Source organism: Bactrocera neohumeralis, chromosome 2 (assembly GCF_024586455.1).
Source record: "Bactrocera neohumeralis isolate Rockhampton chromosome 2, APGP_CSIRO_Bneo_wtdbg2-racon-allhic-juicebox.fasta_v2, whole genome shotgun sequence".
Taxonomy (NCBI): Eukaryota; Metazoa; Arthropoda; class Insecta; order Diptera; family Tephritidae; genus Bactrocera; species Bactrocera neohumeralis.
This window is the reverse complement of record NC_065919.1, coordinates 91,263,991-91,279,427: the sequence shown is the minus strand read 5'-3', so window position 1 is coordinate 91,279,427 and position 15,437 is coordinate 91,263,991. Positions and strand designations below refer to the sequence as shown.

At 37.9% G+C, this 15,437-nt stretch overlaps 1 protein-coding gene across 9 annotated transcripts in view; it reads left to right on the top strand.

Moving 5' to 3' along the window:
* Nucleotides 1-15,437, top strand: part of LOC126751348 (guanylate cyclase soluble subunit beta-1) — a 111,911-nt gene that overhangs the window by 6,410 nt on the left and 90,064 nt on the right. For 6 of the 9 annotated variants that reach the window (XM_050461547.1, XM_050461554.1, XM_050461555.1 and 3 more), the window contains exons 2-3: nt 1,023-1,777; nt 5,445-5,518. In XM_050461547.1, the coding sequence (XP_050317504.1) occupies nt 1,775-1,777; nt 5,445-5,518 (77 nt within the window). In that variant the 5' untranslated portion in view covers nt 1,023-1,774. Of the gene's footprint in view, nt 1-941; nt 958-1,022; nt 1,778-5,444; nt 5,519-15,437 lie in introns of those variants that run through there. The other 3 variants (XM_050461553.1, XM_050461548.1, XM_050461552.1) reach the window with 2 other exon arrangements.

Below are 15,437 nucleotides of genomic sequence, written 5' to 3'. Positions count from 1 at the left end.
GGCATCAACAACAAGCAAACAGTATGTTCATAGCAACATGAGTAATGCGGCACAGACAACAGCACCGCTAACAATAACGGCAATGTTCTTCCATAGTTATACATATATGTATATGTGCTTCGTATATGTGTACATATGTGTTGTAGTTATAAATACTATGAGTATTGTGGAAGTTTACACAGGAATTACATGAATATGCAAGGAAGGGTGTATGTATGTGTGTGTAAGCGTTTTTAGTGTCGGAATGCTTTTTCTTGATTTATTCGCATCCTAAGCGCCAGCAGCTACAACCGATGCAACGTTTGTATATGCCACAGTGGCCACACACCCGATGGAGGTAAATATGTCTTCCTCAGAACACTACTTGCACTTGTTCATGTGATTTTCCACACGAGCTTCCTCATGTAAAGAATAATCCAGCTCACCTCTGGCAACATATTTCTGTATGCTCACATATACATACATGCACACATACATGCATACATGTATGCATGAAAAATGGCACGTCTAAGGCCGCTGAAATTAACACAACGAACTTGCTCACACAGCGACCGAAGCGGAAAAATCGATTTTTAAACGCGAAAACAAATTTTAAAGCGCACCAAAAGCGAAACGTGCAGCCAAGACAGTCTTTTGTGCAAAAAAAAAAATACCCGAAATAGAAAAGGGACTAACAGGTCCTCGACCAGGCGGTGCTTGAGTGAGATTTGAGCGAATTCAATTCGTCCTAAACATACACAAATTGGTGCTCCTTAATGCGGTTTATACAATCAAGAAGTGCTAATGAGCTTATAGGCATTTTTGATATACATAGAACAGATTGAATGAGCTAGCGCGAGGCTCTCTAAGCTAAGCTAGCCAGAAGACGCATTAAACGGTGTGAGCCTCTAGGCTATCGCAAACATTTTTATTAATTAGTCTAAGAACTCTGTTTTTGATGTCCTTCTGACGGATTGAGTAAGCACTCTACTCTACTGCTCCAGTAAAAATTAGATATAATTAACTTTTATTTCTCATTTCAGCAGGAAAGTGAAGCTTAGAGGGCAATTTAAAAGTAAAAGTGTAAACTAAATCGAAAGCAATAGAAAAATTAAGAAAAAAGCAAACAAAAACAAAATAAAATAAAATAAAAAACTGCAACCAAACGAGAGTGAGAGAGACAGAGAGGGAGGGAAGTGCATGCAAATGAGTTGAAAAGTTTTCCCTAGCCAAAGCACTGCAAAAAATAGTGAACAGTTCGCCGTTCCATTGAAGTCACCGATAAAATAACGGTGCATAGTGTTTCCGGTCTGCTTAAAACAAAGCAACAACACAAAACATGAAGTGAAGTGAAGCCGGAAAATTGCTGAAACCGTATCGACCCGTCGGCGTGAGTGTGCAAGTGCAAAATGCAATGGTGAAAATAAACTTTTGTTTGTTTGTTTGTGTGCGAGTGTAGTCACAGCTAAGTCTGTCATCCCGTCGTCCCGTCGCTTATCGCTCGTTCCGCGTGCCTACACGCCGGTGTGGCTCAATAAAGTGACGAAAATCCTCTCGGTCTCGACATCTGCGCGCGACAGTCGATTCGTGCTCAACTGTGCAAGTGACTCAACAAGTGCGGAACAGGGTTTAAACTCTACGTTTTATTACCCTTAAATGGGTGGAATAAAATATAAGAAATACCAAGCTTACCTGCAGACCAAAATTGAATTTATGCACGATCATATGTTCCAAAAGCGGAGCAGTTAAATTACGGAGTTTCCTTTATCAAACGATTTAGCCACACCGAACCAAAATGGTGAGTAATTACGATTTTAAACAAATATACGGTTTTCTTATTTATTTTACCAATTTTTATTTGCTTTTATTGCACATATTTTGAGTTTATCATATTCTACTCAGATCCTTTTCTCTAAACAACTACATCAAGAGTAATTGATGAGATTTTTTATTTTTGTTTGAAAAGTGGAATATTTGTGTCAAAAATGAACGAAGCGCTAATTATGAGTACTTTCGAGCTATCTATCTTTAAGAAGTCCTCCGATTTCAGACTTCTCCAAAAACAATCCTTATACTTATTGAAATATTTTCCAGAAGTTTCCTTCAGTCGTTTTAGGCGGTTTTGTGGTTAGCCAACAGAAGTCATTAAAATATGAAAGAAACGATGGGCAAATAAAGGACAGCAGTCGGAGTGGATAAAGCCAAACCAAGAACTAATCACGACAGCGACAAGAGGAGTGCTAAATAAAGCAAAAGCGACGTCAGGCCGAACCGATAATAATTGCTTGCGCTCAGGGAACACGCGGGTTACACTAGCCGGCGGGCTGCACGACTGGCCTTTCCATGCGAACACCTTCAAGGATATGCGCAATCAATTCGTTATGATATACCATACACTAACATATGTACATATGTTTGTGCATTGATGCCCACATTCAAAGTCATGAGGTAAGCAGTGAGCTCGGGATTAACGCCCGCGCCATAGGCCCCCGTTTGCGGCGAGGGGGCTGCTTGTGAATGGAAAATTGCGAAAACTCTCAACGCATCATTGCGAAGGCGAGGCAGAATATACAGCTGATACATTTATATCACACAACACACTCACACATATACGAGTATATAGTTTATTTGCGTTAGTAAAAGTTTGAAAGTCCTCGGGGTGAGGGGAGAGCGCTTGCGGTCTACGCTCGGATTTTAGTTTTGTTTGTTTAGTTTAAATTTTCACATAACTGTTGTAATATCGAAGTTGACAGGGCAAATGATTTCGTGTTTCTGTATTTCTAGCAGGTCGTCGGTGTTGTTGCTCTTTGCGGTTGTTGGCAGATACATTAAGCTTTAATAAATATTTATAATTCATACTCTCGTCGGGCATTAATGCGTTCATATATATATGTGTGTGTGTGTGTGTGTGTGTTTGAGCATAAGCGGGCAGAAGGTATGAATAATTGACTGAGCGACTGAACAAGCGATTAAGCAGACAGTCTACGCTTCTGCCTTGAACTTTTTGCTCGCGTATTTGTTTTTGTACATTTTCAATGTCAGTAAACAGCGATGTGGGCTAATAATAAATGAGAAATGATGAAGCAAAATAGACTGCTGACGGGTTTTCGGCGCCGAGATTTAAATTTCACATCTTCAATCGGCTAACCAGAAGCCCTAACAGCGTGCTATATACATATGTGCAGGAACACATACAATTTTACCCTAAAAGTGTAGTTAGCAGCAGTGAAATTGTAAGTGCGAAACTTTTGAGTTCGTAAAAGGAAGTAGTAACTGAAATTTTTTCCTTTCCTTTTTTTCCTGAAATTAAATGGAGCTGCAAAGATGCGTAAAATATTGGGTTTCCATTCAAGTCACAGAAATACTTATAAATATACCGCATCAGAGCAATTTTACCCAGCACGGCTTGTTTTTCCACCCACCAAAGCGCAATTACATACACTCAATTTTAAGCTGTCCTCTAAGCTATCATATCACTAGTAAATCGGATGTAAGTATACACGAGTTATTTATACACATAGCTGTATATACAATAATTTGCCGGATACAATGATATTGATTTTTGAAAATAATAAATAAGAATTTTCATCGGAACTTGTAGGACATCCGGTTTGATAATTTAACTTACGCATATTTAGACACTTTAGTTCTTTTTAGTTTCGATTAATTTATTTGTCGATATTTGGACCAGCCATAAAGAACTTCTTATTAGAGCAACTAGTTACCCAAATTAATTGAATATATTGGAGTTACTACCACGTTTTCATGCGGCGAAGTATCCAAAAAGACCGTTCAGAGCTCGCATTCGTCACAAAAAGTGTGCAGAATATGTAAAGAAAACTTATAGGTCTACATCGCAGTTCTTCAACGTTTCCATTGCAGTGGTCGATAACTTGTAGTCTTTTCACTTCACCTTTGAGCTTCAAACGTCTCACGACGTTGTCGTTATTCAAGAGGCCTTTGAATCTACCTATCAAGCACTCAATAAGCATTTCCATTTCTTTGGTTTTCAAAGCACATACTGTTTCTGGAAGCAACAAACTTAGTTGAAATCTATCCAATACTTCTCTAGAAAATCGCGTCTTCAAATCTTCGTCGATTGTACCCAACAGAGGAATGTACACTGAGACCCTGTAGTATTATTCGAAAGTTCTCACGCGTTTCGCGTTTTGTTTGTCGGCCATAGATTCTTAGTTTTTCTTCGTCAACTTTCAGTTCTTCAACCATTTTTTTCGTATCATATAACCAACATTGTATAACAATCAATCCGCAAAAGACAATTTTTCATTTGAAGCGCCGCATAAACCGTTTGAACCATTTCTGCATTCTCGATAAAAAGTTCCACCACAATCCGATATTCTTTAACTTCTAGAGAGGACGCCGATTAATACTAGGGTTGTCAGCTGCCTAATGACCACATCGGACACCTATTCCTATCTATTAATAAGTAAAAATATATTGAGGGAAAAACTGAAACAATTGGCTTCATAAATTCAATGGAACATACAGTTATTTACACGTTGTGCAAAGCGAAAGCTTTGATTTATCCCTTCTTGATTTTCCTAAAACATACATACTTAAGGTTAGAACACGTATAACTCACGTTAGGAATTTTCTCATAAACTTCGAGTTCTTCTGAATACGCGTTATCCGTCGCGCTTTTCAATTCTCAGCCGTAAAAAAACCGCTAACAAGGATAAATTAAAAGCTGCCAGGCGGCAATCCATTTTCGGTTGAGTGCGCCTCAAAGCGGTCCAACCAACACCTGCTTTTATGTGCCCAGTGGTGTGAAGATGAAGATCCTTATCCGCTCAGCGTGCACGTTGCACGAGATCCCTACCGTTGGAAGTCCAACAACACAAAGGGTCAAGCATGACCGTGTCTATGGGAAGGGAAAGTGTGCCTCACACTTTGAATGGAGCTCGTAGCAGCGCAAATGCAATACTATTGGATAAAGAAAATTACATCAGTTAAGTGAAATATGATGCGAAATGGCGAAAGTCATAAGAGAAAATAAAAACTCTGGCAGCTGCCACATTGGATTCCATGCCGCCTACTTGACGCAAGCGGGCGCTGCTGCCGCAAAATTTATTTGATTCCGCTTGGAATGGGGAAACAGTTTTCCTTTTTTGTCATTTGCGTTCGTATGTCTGTATGTATGCACATAATTATATGCCATTAGAATTTCAGTTCTCCTTGCATTCGTTTCGCATTCACACTTTTGATAAATTAATTAATTTTCCACAGACACTCTGAGTGGCTCACTGCTAATGTTGTTGTTGTTGTCGGCCCACTTTTTCAAACCACCCCACTAAAGCGAAATCCTGCATACACACACACACACAAATTGAAATTCTTGAAACTTTTCATTTCGCCTAGTTTTTATACCACACTTATTTGCCTAAGAGCCGCTTCTCCTAGTGCCTTATTAAAAATAAATGTATGTTTTCTCCCCTACTTTTCAGTATGGATTCGTTAATTACGCCTTGGAGCTGCTTGTGCTGAAGAACTTCGGTGAAGAAATATGGGACCAAATAAAGTAAGTAAATTCCGTCAGCATCTCTCTACTCACAAATAATTTCAGTTAAACCGTGCCAAGCATATGGGTTGAGGGGGTTTGTGCCAAGGTGTGAAGTACTTGCCCCTTAAAAGTGTCGTTATGAGTTTTCTATTATTATAAAACCATGGATCGAAAATTTTCGGTATGCGTCAATATTTTAAGTTATTATTTGTTGGAATTCAAAAGAAATTTCTCCAATAAATTTTTAAAGATAAAACACAAAAACTTCAAATTTATAGGGGAATCATCATTCGAAAGAACATTGTTTGGCATTTATTTATTGAAGATTACAGATATCTCTTTCAAATGTTGGCCGCGACTGCGTCTCAGATGGTCCATTTGTAGAGTTCAAATGCGATGCCTCGTTCGAGCATTTCGATTGGTAATTGACGAATGACACACGTGATGTTTTTCTCCAAAGCCTGAATAGAACCGGGATTATAACCTAGGCTTTAGTTTTTACATATCACCACAGAAAAATATAACGGTATGATATCACACGATCTTGGTGTCCAATCGACCGGCTCAAAACGTGAAAATATCTACTTACCAAAGTGTGCTCTCAATATATATTGATTGATTGATGCGATGTGTGAGAAGTGACGCCGTCTTGTTGAAACCAAATGTCTCCAAGATCACGACCTTCAATTTTAGTCATCATGGCGCGATAACGGTCGCCATTGACAGTTACGTTCTCACCGGCATTATTTGTGAAGAAATAACAAACCGTTTTTTTATGAAATGACAGCTCTTGAATATCGGCTGGTTGCTCTTCGTCCAAAATGCGGCATTTTTGCTTGTTTATAAGCCCATTGAGCCAGAAATGGAACTCATTGCTAAACAAAATTGGCTCGAAAACGTCGGATCTTCTTGAAACGTTTCAAGAGCCCATAGAGCGAAGCGATGTCGCTTGGGAAGGTCGAGCGGCTTCAGTTTTTGCACAATCTGTATTTTGTACGCTATCAATTTAAGATCTCGACGTAAAATGCGCCAAAGGCGTTCCATACTCGTACGCCAGACCGACTTGCTGCAAACTGCGCTGAATCGACTCTCCACGGTCTTCGTGTAACTCTTACCAACGTCTGCTATATTTTCTTCACTGCATGCTAGACGTGGTCTATTCGGTCGAATATTACCCAATAATGAATGAATAGTACCCTCAGTATATGCGAAACACATTCTTTACGGAACGTGAATTTGTGAACGTTGTTCAAGTGTAAGTCTTTCCATGATGAAATGCCAAACAATACTGAACAAAAATAACGCGACAGCTTAACACCACTCACGCGTGATCTGTCAAAAAGAAGGTAGTGAAAAAAGTACCTCTATTTGCATCACCCGTTAGAACTATAACAATAATAGAAAGAATCTCACAAAGTAGCTTTAAACCGGATAACTTCTGTAAAGTTCACTATTAATCTTGGTAAATGAAATTGCCATAGCTCAGACATATTATTTTAATTTCAAATGATGATAAAATAATTTGAAATAGAATAAAATGTAAATCACCCATCTTTAAGAAGAGAATTGACACACATATCTTTTTGAACCACTCAAACTCTCTTTGAAAGGTTTGCGGTTATTGCTGCAGTTTCTTTTTGGCATTTATGTCATGTAGCCCAGACGGCTGTCATTTTGCAGTGAGAATTCTTTCTATATTTTTCCAGTTAATTGGCAATATTTAAAACTAAATTCAAACTGAGTATACAAAACTTGCTTTAAGCTGTATTTTAACCAAAGAAGTTAGATTGCCACGAGCACTCGACCATCTGCCCACTTATGATAATGTAAATATGGTATTCATTCGTATACTTCCAAGTAGTGGAATAATGAATCAGACTAAAGAATGTGATTACATTTTATGAAGAAATTGACTTGGCAACCACATGCTTTCAAGGAGATGGAGTTGTTCCACTTCAATATACTTATCGTCACCTAAAATGCAAGATGATGTAACATCACTTTTCATAAGTTTACAAGCGAAGGAAAAACGATATAAAGAGACCACTCATATTGAAACAAAATTTGATTTTTCGTTATAAGTTACATATTGGTTACATCTGACCGCGGAAGCTCAACATTTTATGCTACATATATGTATATAGTATGATGTAGTGAATCATAATAAATAAAAAACTCAATTTTGATTTTTTTGATGTTACGTTGTTTTGTTTTTTGGGTGACGACACATATATATTTATATATATATTTTACATACATTATTCGAGTAGAAATTGACCAGCAGTAGAATCCCTCAATCTACTGCGTAGACGCAATTTCATTTTGGCTTCTTCGTGATTTCTGCATAATTTATCACACTTTTCCATAAATTCAGAAATATTTTGTCTGTCTGCAGGCACACCGGCTTTTGTGGCATTGCTGATTTTGCAAACTAGCAACGGAAATCGAAGTATTCGCATTTACTTTTACACTTTTATCCTGCTTTATTGGATACATGTATGTGAGCGCACAAGTGTAAGCATATTTTCAGAGAATATATCTATGACAATCTTTACATTTCCCAATAATTGCGAAAAGCGTAAAAAGAAGTGGCACTTGTTAATGTTTGTATGGAATTCAGAACAAAAACTCGGCGCTTTCCTTTGCACTTAAATTTCTAAAAATATTTGAAATAACAAAAAAGTTTGAGAAACTTTTTCATAATGCCCATTAAAGCACGAGGGTGTCCATTAAAAGCATTACCAGAGGTGTGTAAAATATCCACATCAAACCAAACTTTTTGCGGTAGCTCTCGGCTTTCAAGAGAAATATAGTTAAAGAAGAAATTATACCCAAATTCGTTGAGAGTTAGAGAAATGGGAGTTTTATGAATATGAATTGCATTCCAATTAACTAATGAAGACTGCCTTTACGACTTTTACGTCAGTGACATAAATTTTATGAAACTAAATGAAAATTAAACAAAAGTATAAAGGTAAAGAAAGTTTCATTATCCGTACATCTTTGCAAAATTATGAATTGTTTTTTAACTAACTTTTTGCTTTCATAAAAATCCTGAACATTGTGCTTTGCAATACAATTTCGTAGACTCTTGAGAGTGGTCAATTGGGCTTGAAGTTGAAACGATTATGAAACCCCACTAAACGCAAGCAGCCATAAGCAAAACAACATATACTTCTAAGGAAGATGGGTCACACTGCGTATAAGTAACATCAGTGTTTTCAAGACCAAACTGTGTACTTGTTGCAAACTTCGCTTGTACAAATTCGCATATGTAGGTATATACGAGTACATATATGTTTTACGTGCTTGTGCTGACTATGCGACGCTATTAATTTGCTTTCGGTTTGACTAAGGGATAATCCGCAGCAATTCCAACAAACGGCAGCAGCAAATAAACTGCAGCGCTTAAGTACGAGCAATGAACTGATAGATTTGCGCCGTCACAAACACACACTGCTTTGCCGCCACACATACGTGCACACTTCGGGCTTTTTCGCATTTGTGACGAAGTTCTTGTCATTCGCATTTTGGTTGGTTGCTGCTCAAGGCATGAAATTGCTGCCATAAACACGTTTTCTGCCGGCCGACCTGACGCGCAAGATCTACTTATGTATTATTTATATTTAGTTTTGTATTTATGTAAGCAGGAAAGGTGGCTTTAGTTGGCCAATACAATTACCTGGTCGTCTACTTGGAGATCTCCACACACATATGTTTATTTGGGCAGTGAAAGTAAATATTATTTCACCGGGATAGAAGCGATAACGTGCCAGAGTAGTATGTTCGTTTTGCACACTTATTTCCAGTAAACAAGTTCATTAAGAGAGCAGTGCACACATATTTATGACGCGCACACTTTAATAAATATTTATTGAATATAGCTTTTCTTTCCCTGCTAAATTGAAGTTTCTGCGTGTACCAGTGAAAGCGAAAGTATATTTTCAATTACATAATTGTCTACGCCTAGTTGGCTTACCAAATTACGGCCCATGTAGATGGCAGAGCAATAACGGCAGACTATAATAAGCTTGCGATTATTCATAGAATTCTCTGTGAAGATTAATTATTGAATTCGTTGGTCATAACAATATGCAGAATCTTGAATTTTTGGGTTTGAGGGGTTACGTCTTGGTAGACCAGTCTTTAATTAACGCTGTGTCTGAGGTTGTCATAAGAATAGAACGAGAAACGAGAGTTCCCAGTATCTAGAGGTGAACAATTCAATAATGAGTAAATTTCGATTGGGCTTTTGCAAACCTTTAAGAAATCCCGAAAATGTTAAGCGTTTACATAACATAATTGATAAAGGAGCAATAATATTATTAGCTTGGTTACCTTGGTGTATATTAGCCGCATGAAGATGCAAAACGGCGTGGGTTCTAAACATTTCAACGAACATATACACACACACGCACGTATACTTAAGCACAGTTTTATGAATATGCAGCTTCAGTAAGCATAAATTGTGAGAGTGAGAGTAGAAAAACGTATGCCTAGATTTATGCCGTTTAAAAGGAGGGTTTGTTATCTTATGTTTGCGCAAATGTTTGTCTAACATCCGGACTCACGAGACTTCACATCCGGAATGCGAGGAAAGTGGAAAATTTTGTGTAAGCAAGGCAACCGCGTGGCTCCATCGCACACATTTATCATCATAAAGGTATTTGCTGTTTTATGAATTATTTTTTGTGTTGTGCGGAGGGCAAATATTCTACAGCTTACGCGGTCGCACACTCAAATCGGCTTAACTAAAAGACAAATAAATTCAGATCAACGACTTGCGAAATTTTAGGGAAGTAGTTAGAAATCCATTCCTCCTTAGCAATGTGAGCAAGTAGTGGCAATGAAAGCAAATGACATTAGGGGTGTGTTATTGGCCGGAGTGAATATAGGTAGGTCTGAAAATTTTTTCCTCAGTGTCTTCTGATATTTTACTATAAATTATCAATAATAAATCAACATAAACAACGCCCGGCCAATTAAACACTTTTGAATACATAAATTTATGACCACAATATTTTATATGCTTCAATTACTAAAGCGAAGCATATAAAATAAACACATACGAGGACATGGAAAGTTTTGCGTTCGCAAAAAAGTTTCTTTGCATTTTTTATAACTTTTATCTTTCGCATTTTTTCACTTCGCCAAATTGCACTCGGCTTGCAGCGGCTTTTATGTTCACCCACCCGCGCTCGCTCTCACAGAGTAATATAATATTATTTTACCGAGTTTGCCTTTAGTGGTCGCGGTGAACACATACACAAACATACGTGGCAACCACATTTTTTCGGTATTTTTTGTTGTGTCACGAGAAGTTTTCACTAGTCACATGTTGTGTGCTTCACATGACAAAGAGAATTTAAAGTCATGCCGGCAGATAATGTGTCACATTCAAGGACGAGCCCATTTTCGCTTTATTATTCTTACTCTGAATTTATATTACATATGTATGTATATATTTGAGTGTGTAAGAGCTTTTGTGTTCAAAAGGTAATTAAACAGTAGACTGTATAATATTGGTGGAGAATATTTGGTTCATAAACCTGGAAAACAATATGCCGAAGCCGAATACTCTAACCCAAGCTAAATGAAAACGTTCAGTCTTTTTACCGAACACACATGTGGCACACCACTTCCGATTTCTTTGAAGAGTTATAAGAATAATCTAAATTTCGCTTGTTCATAAAAGTCTAATCTGATGCTTCTGGAAAGTACCGTTGCTATTCAAAGAAAAGAAATAAATTTACAGTTAGTACAAAAAATTACTGAATAATGATTGTGAGATATAGTATATAGAAAAAATCTTTTCGTATTTTGACAATAGATGTCGTTGCAGTTTTATATCTCCAGGGCTACCAATCACATTGTGTCATACCATAAATTGTTGGAAAGATGAGATTTTAAGCTTCATTTAACCAAAAAATTAAATTCAGGGAAGTTGAAAAAAGTTACAGCTGTTCAAAAGTGAGTAAAAATAACGAAGAAATGCGTTATATTTTGAAATTTTTTATGAAAAAGGCAAGAGTGTCACGCAAGCCACCAATGAAATTTGTGAAGTTTACGGAGTTTACGATGCTGTGTCAGCTCGTGTAGCACAGCAATGGTTCGCTCGCTTCCGTTCTGGAAATTTCGATCCGCGCGCCCGATGAAAAAGTCGATGAAATTATGGAAAATATTGACCAGGACCGTCACATAAGCAGCCATGACATCGCCAAGGAACTTAACATTCATCATCAAACGGTTTTGAACCAAAAGGCTGACTACAAAAAGAAGCTCGATGTTTGGGTACCACATGAATTGTCTGTGAAAAATATAATGGACCGATTTACTGTCAAGAACTGATGAGACTGAAGCAGAAGTGATTAACAGAAATGGCTTTGGCTTCCATCAGGACAACCCTAGACCACACACATCTTTGATGACTCGGCAAAAACTGGAACAGCTTGGCTGGGAAGTTTTGAAGCATCCACCATATAGCCCTGACCTTGCACTATCGAACTACCATTTGTTTCGTTCAACGCAGGACCCCTTAATGGAACCCCTTAAAGTCCTGTGAAAATTAATTGTCACAGTTTTTCGCCGAGAAACCAGAAAAGCTTTACACTGATGGAATAATGTCTCTAGTGGAAAAATGGAAAAAATTGGTCTACCAAAATGGTACTTATTTTGTTAAAGTTCTTTATAAATATAAAAAAATAAGTTGAAGTTTGACTAGAGACACGAAAAGCCGTTTTCGACTACCATAAATAAAAGCTTTACCTCTTCGCATAATTAAATGAAATCACTCACAAGAAAGGTAAAATCGCCTAGATAACCAGACAAAAAAATTGCAAAAGGCTTTCCTATACAATTTGCATACATTATATATTACTAATCTTCATTCATCTCATCTAAAATGTCATTAATATAAAGTCAACCGGATTTTTGAAAATCTTTATCTTCTTCTTTAGCATGTTGCGAGTGTAAAAAAATATAGTTATGGGAATGCACCTAAGTTTGCAAGGAATCATAAAATATAAAAAAAATCCGTCCAAAGTTCGTTTTCCAAACGATTAAACTTAATAATGCAAAAAGCAAAGGACCATTAACATTTTATCATCAGGAACGTTACTTTTGTATCGCATATACCCACATACTTCACCCTTAAAACGTGTGACACTAGAATGTTCTTGAATAATACGTGTTCAATAACTTTCACAGTTACAAAAGCAATTTTGGCGAACAACTGTGAAGTGAAGTTTTTAGTGCTGTCACAAACACCAAGCTGGAGGTGGGGATCTCACCAAAGTGCATCCACGGTGAAGAATGCCAGTGCCAGGCATTGCAACTCTTTAAAAATGCACGAGTGTCGCCTGCCATGCTGTGTGTGAGTGTGTGTGAAAGCACCGTGCGCAAACCCAATTAAATTTTTCCCGTACAAACTGCACTTAAAACTTTAATTTAGTTGTGCACACGTGGCACGTGGTCCGAGGGCACTGCCGGGCTTTGTGGACATATGTTTATACTGCAAGGGCATTCGCATATATGAGCATGTGTGCATGTGTTTGTTGAGGTGGCAGCTCTTCACAAAAGCAAACTTTTAATTGCTGCAACACATCGTTGACATGATGTAATGCCGTTTGAGTGCAGTTTTGCAATAATTTTTCTCGTGCCCGCCTTGTGCTGGAAAGTAAATCATTTTCCAAACAACACAATGTCCGCCGCACTTTTTCAAGCACATAATTGCACATAACGGACGCACGACCGTCCATGCAGCGAGGAGGTGGTGACTTTCCACTTTACAGCGCATTGCACAAGAAAGCTGGTGAATACTGGTGAATATTTTAAAAACAATTATAACTGTAAAGTGCTGTGACATATGTCGCCATAATTTTGAGGCTTTTAATCCTAATTTGCCTGTTGTCCACACATACAGACACACACAATGACACGGGCGGTCATTCATTTTATGCGGTGTGTGTGTGTTGAACACTTGTGTGACTGCTTTGTTGTCTTTGTAGTTGTTTTCAACAGCTTAACGGCTTATAAGCACATTATTAGAGGCGCACATTGCCTTCCGCCCTTATTTGCTTTGTCGGTTTGAATTCATTCATATGCATAAAGTTGCTGCTTTTCTAACACACAGCAATCATAACAGCAAACAGTGCGGAACACAGCCGACGAACAGTAGATTGCGATTTGCACATATTCGCTGCATCTGTAATGGTGCACCGGAATCAAATTCAATCACTAAAAGTGCAGTCTGCAAGCTTTCGAGTGATTGGATGGAGCACATACCCATACGCACACATACGCACGCGGGCATAGCAGCTTTGTTTGTGTGCGTGTGTGCGAGGCTGGGCCACAGCTCATTAATGTAAGTGGCCGCTCGGACGGACGTTGTTAAAACCTTATCACGATGGCAAAGCAATAAACGCACCCGCCCCCACACACAAACCCTTTATTCACGAACCCAACAGCAGTGCCTTAGCATGTGCTCACAAGTAGCTGAGGCACTCGACAGTTTGCTAGAATTTAAGATCCTGATAGAGGGGCGCACAGTTCGCTTGGAGCTTACTTTGGTAGGCTTACCTCAGGTGGATAATTGTGGGCCGAAGAGTGTAATTATGGTACCAGATCTGTTGTTTTCTGTTATATAATTCTATGCTTAAGCAAGTAGGGAAGAAGCTCAAGCGAAAAGCAGTCTTCGTGCCATTTAGTACAGATGACTGTTTAAAACGAGCAAAGCAAATATTGCCATAAATTCATCACAACTATTATAGCGAAGCAGTTCAATGAGAAAGAATTACAGCTGAATTTGTGCTTATTTATTGCTAGGGATTTCCCAACAATCCCAATTAATTAAATACGAAAATGGCAAATTTTGAAAACAATATTTATTTCGTGCGTGTGTGTGTGAGTTCAGTGTTAAACGGCGTTTTCGATTGCCTCATTCACACACACACAGGTAATCTCAATAAAATGCGAAATTATGAAAATTATTATGCGACCGGGCAAATTATTGATGGAGTTTGTACACTTTCATTCCCACTGTGGGAATACACTGCGTATGAGCAATATTAATTACGCGCCCATATTGATGAATATTGAAGCAGCGTTTCGTACCAGATTATTGCAATGAATGAGGAGAATTTATTGAATTTTTGCAAATTAATTGTTTAAGCCACACATCCGACCGCATTTCACGTTGGCTTTCCAATGTTCGTGGCAACTTTTATTTACAATGCCCGCAAATATACATACTTGCGCTTACACGCGCTTATAAATAGAACTTATACATTCATGGGGACAAAAATATACAACTCAATAGTCTCAAGTGTTAAATGAGTTTTTTCGAAGGCTAACTTTCCGAAAATACAGGTTCACCCAGTTACAGCCCAAACATACAATGTAAACAGTTAATGCCTCGCGAAACTTGCTAATATCGCGCTCCCCTTGGCACAAATACTTTGGCATAAATTCAACAACTTATTTAGAAAATAGTTGCGACCATATAAGAGGAAGTCCGGCTACAGTTACTCTAAATAATGAGTTTAGTGGAGCGAAGGTCACCTTCATTACACTTTCTAAGAGACAAGTGGGCAGACACAAAGAGCGGATTACTCGAAAAAATATCGGCATTTTATTACAATAATAAATACATTGCTTCTCTTGGGTGATTTCATTCAATATACAAGTAACCCCAACCCAATTGTCTAGCGAGCACGCAATGTTCCAAGTAATTATCATCACTTTAACCTTTATCGCTCCCACTCTCTGCCGAAATGAACAATTTTTTTCTGTTGCAAAACGGTATTTGCAATTAGTCATTTATGACCAATACAATTGTGCTACATAAATCATCATTGGAAAATTGAGATCACAAATTACATCATACAAGTATATATTCTTCAACAAATTATTTATTATTGGGTATTCGAAAAAGACTTTT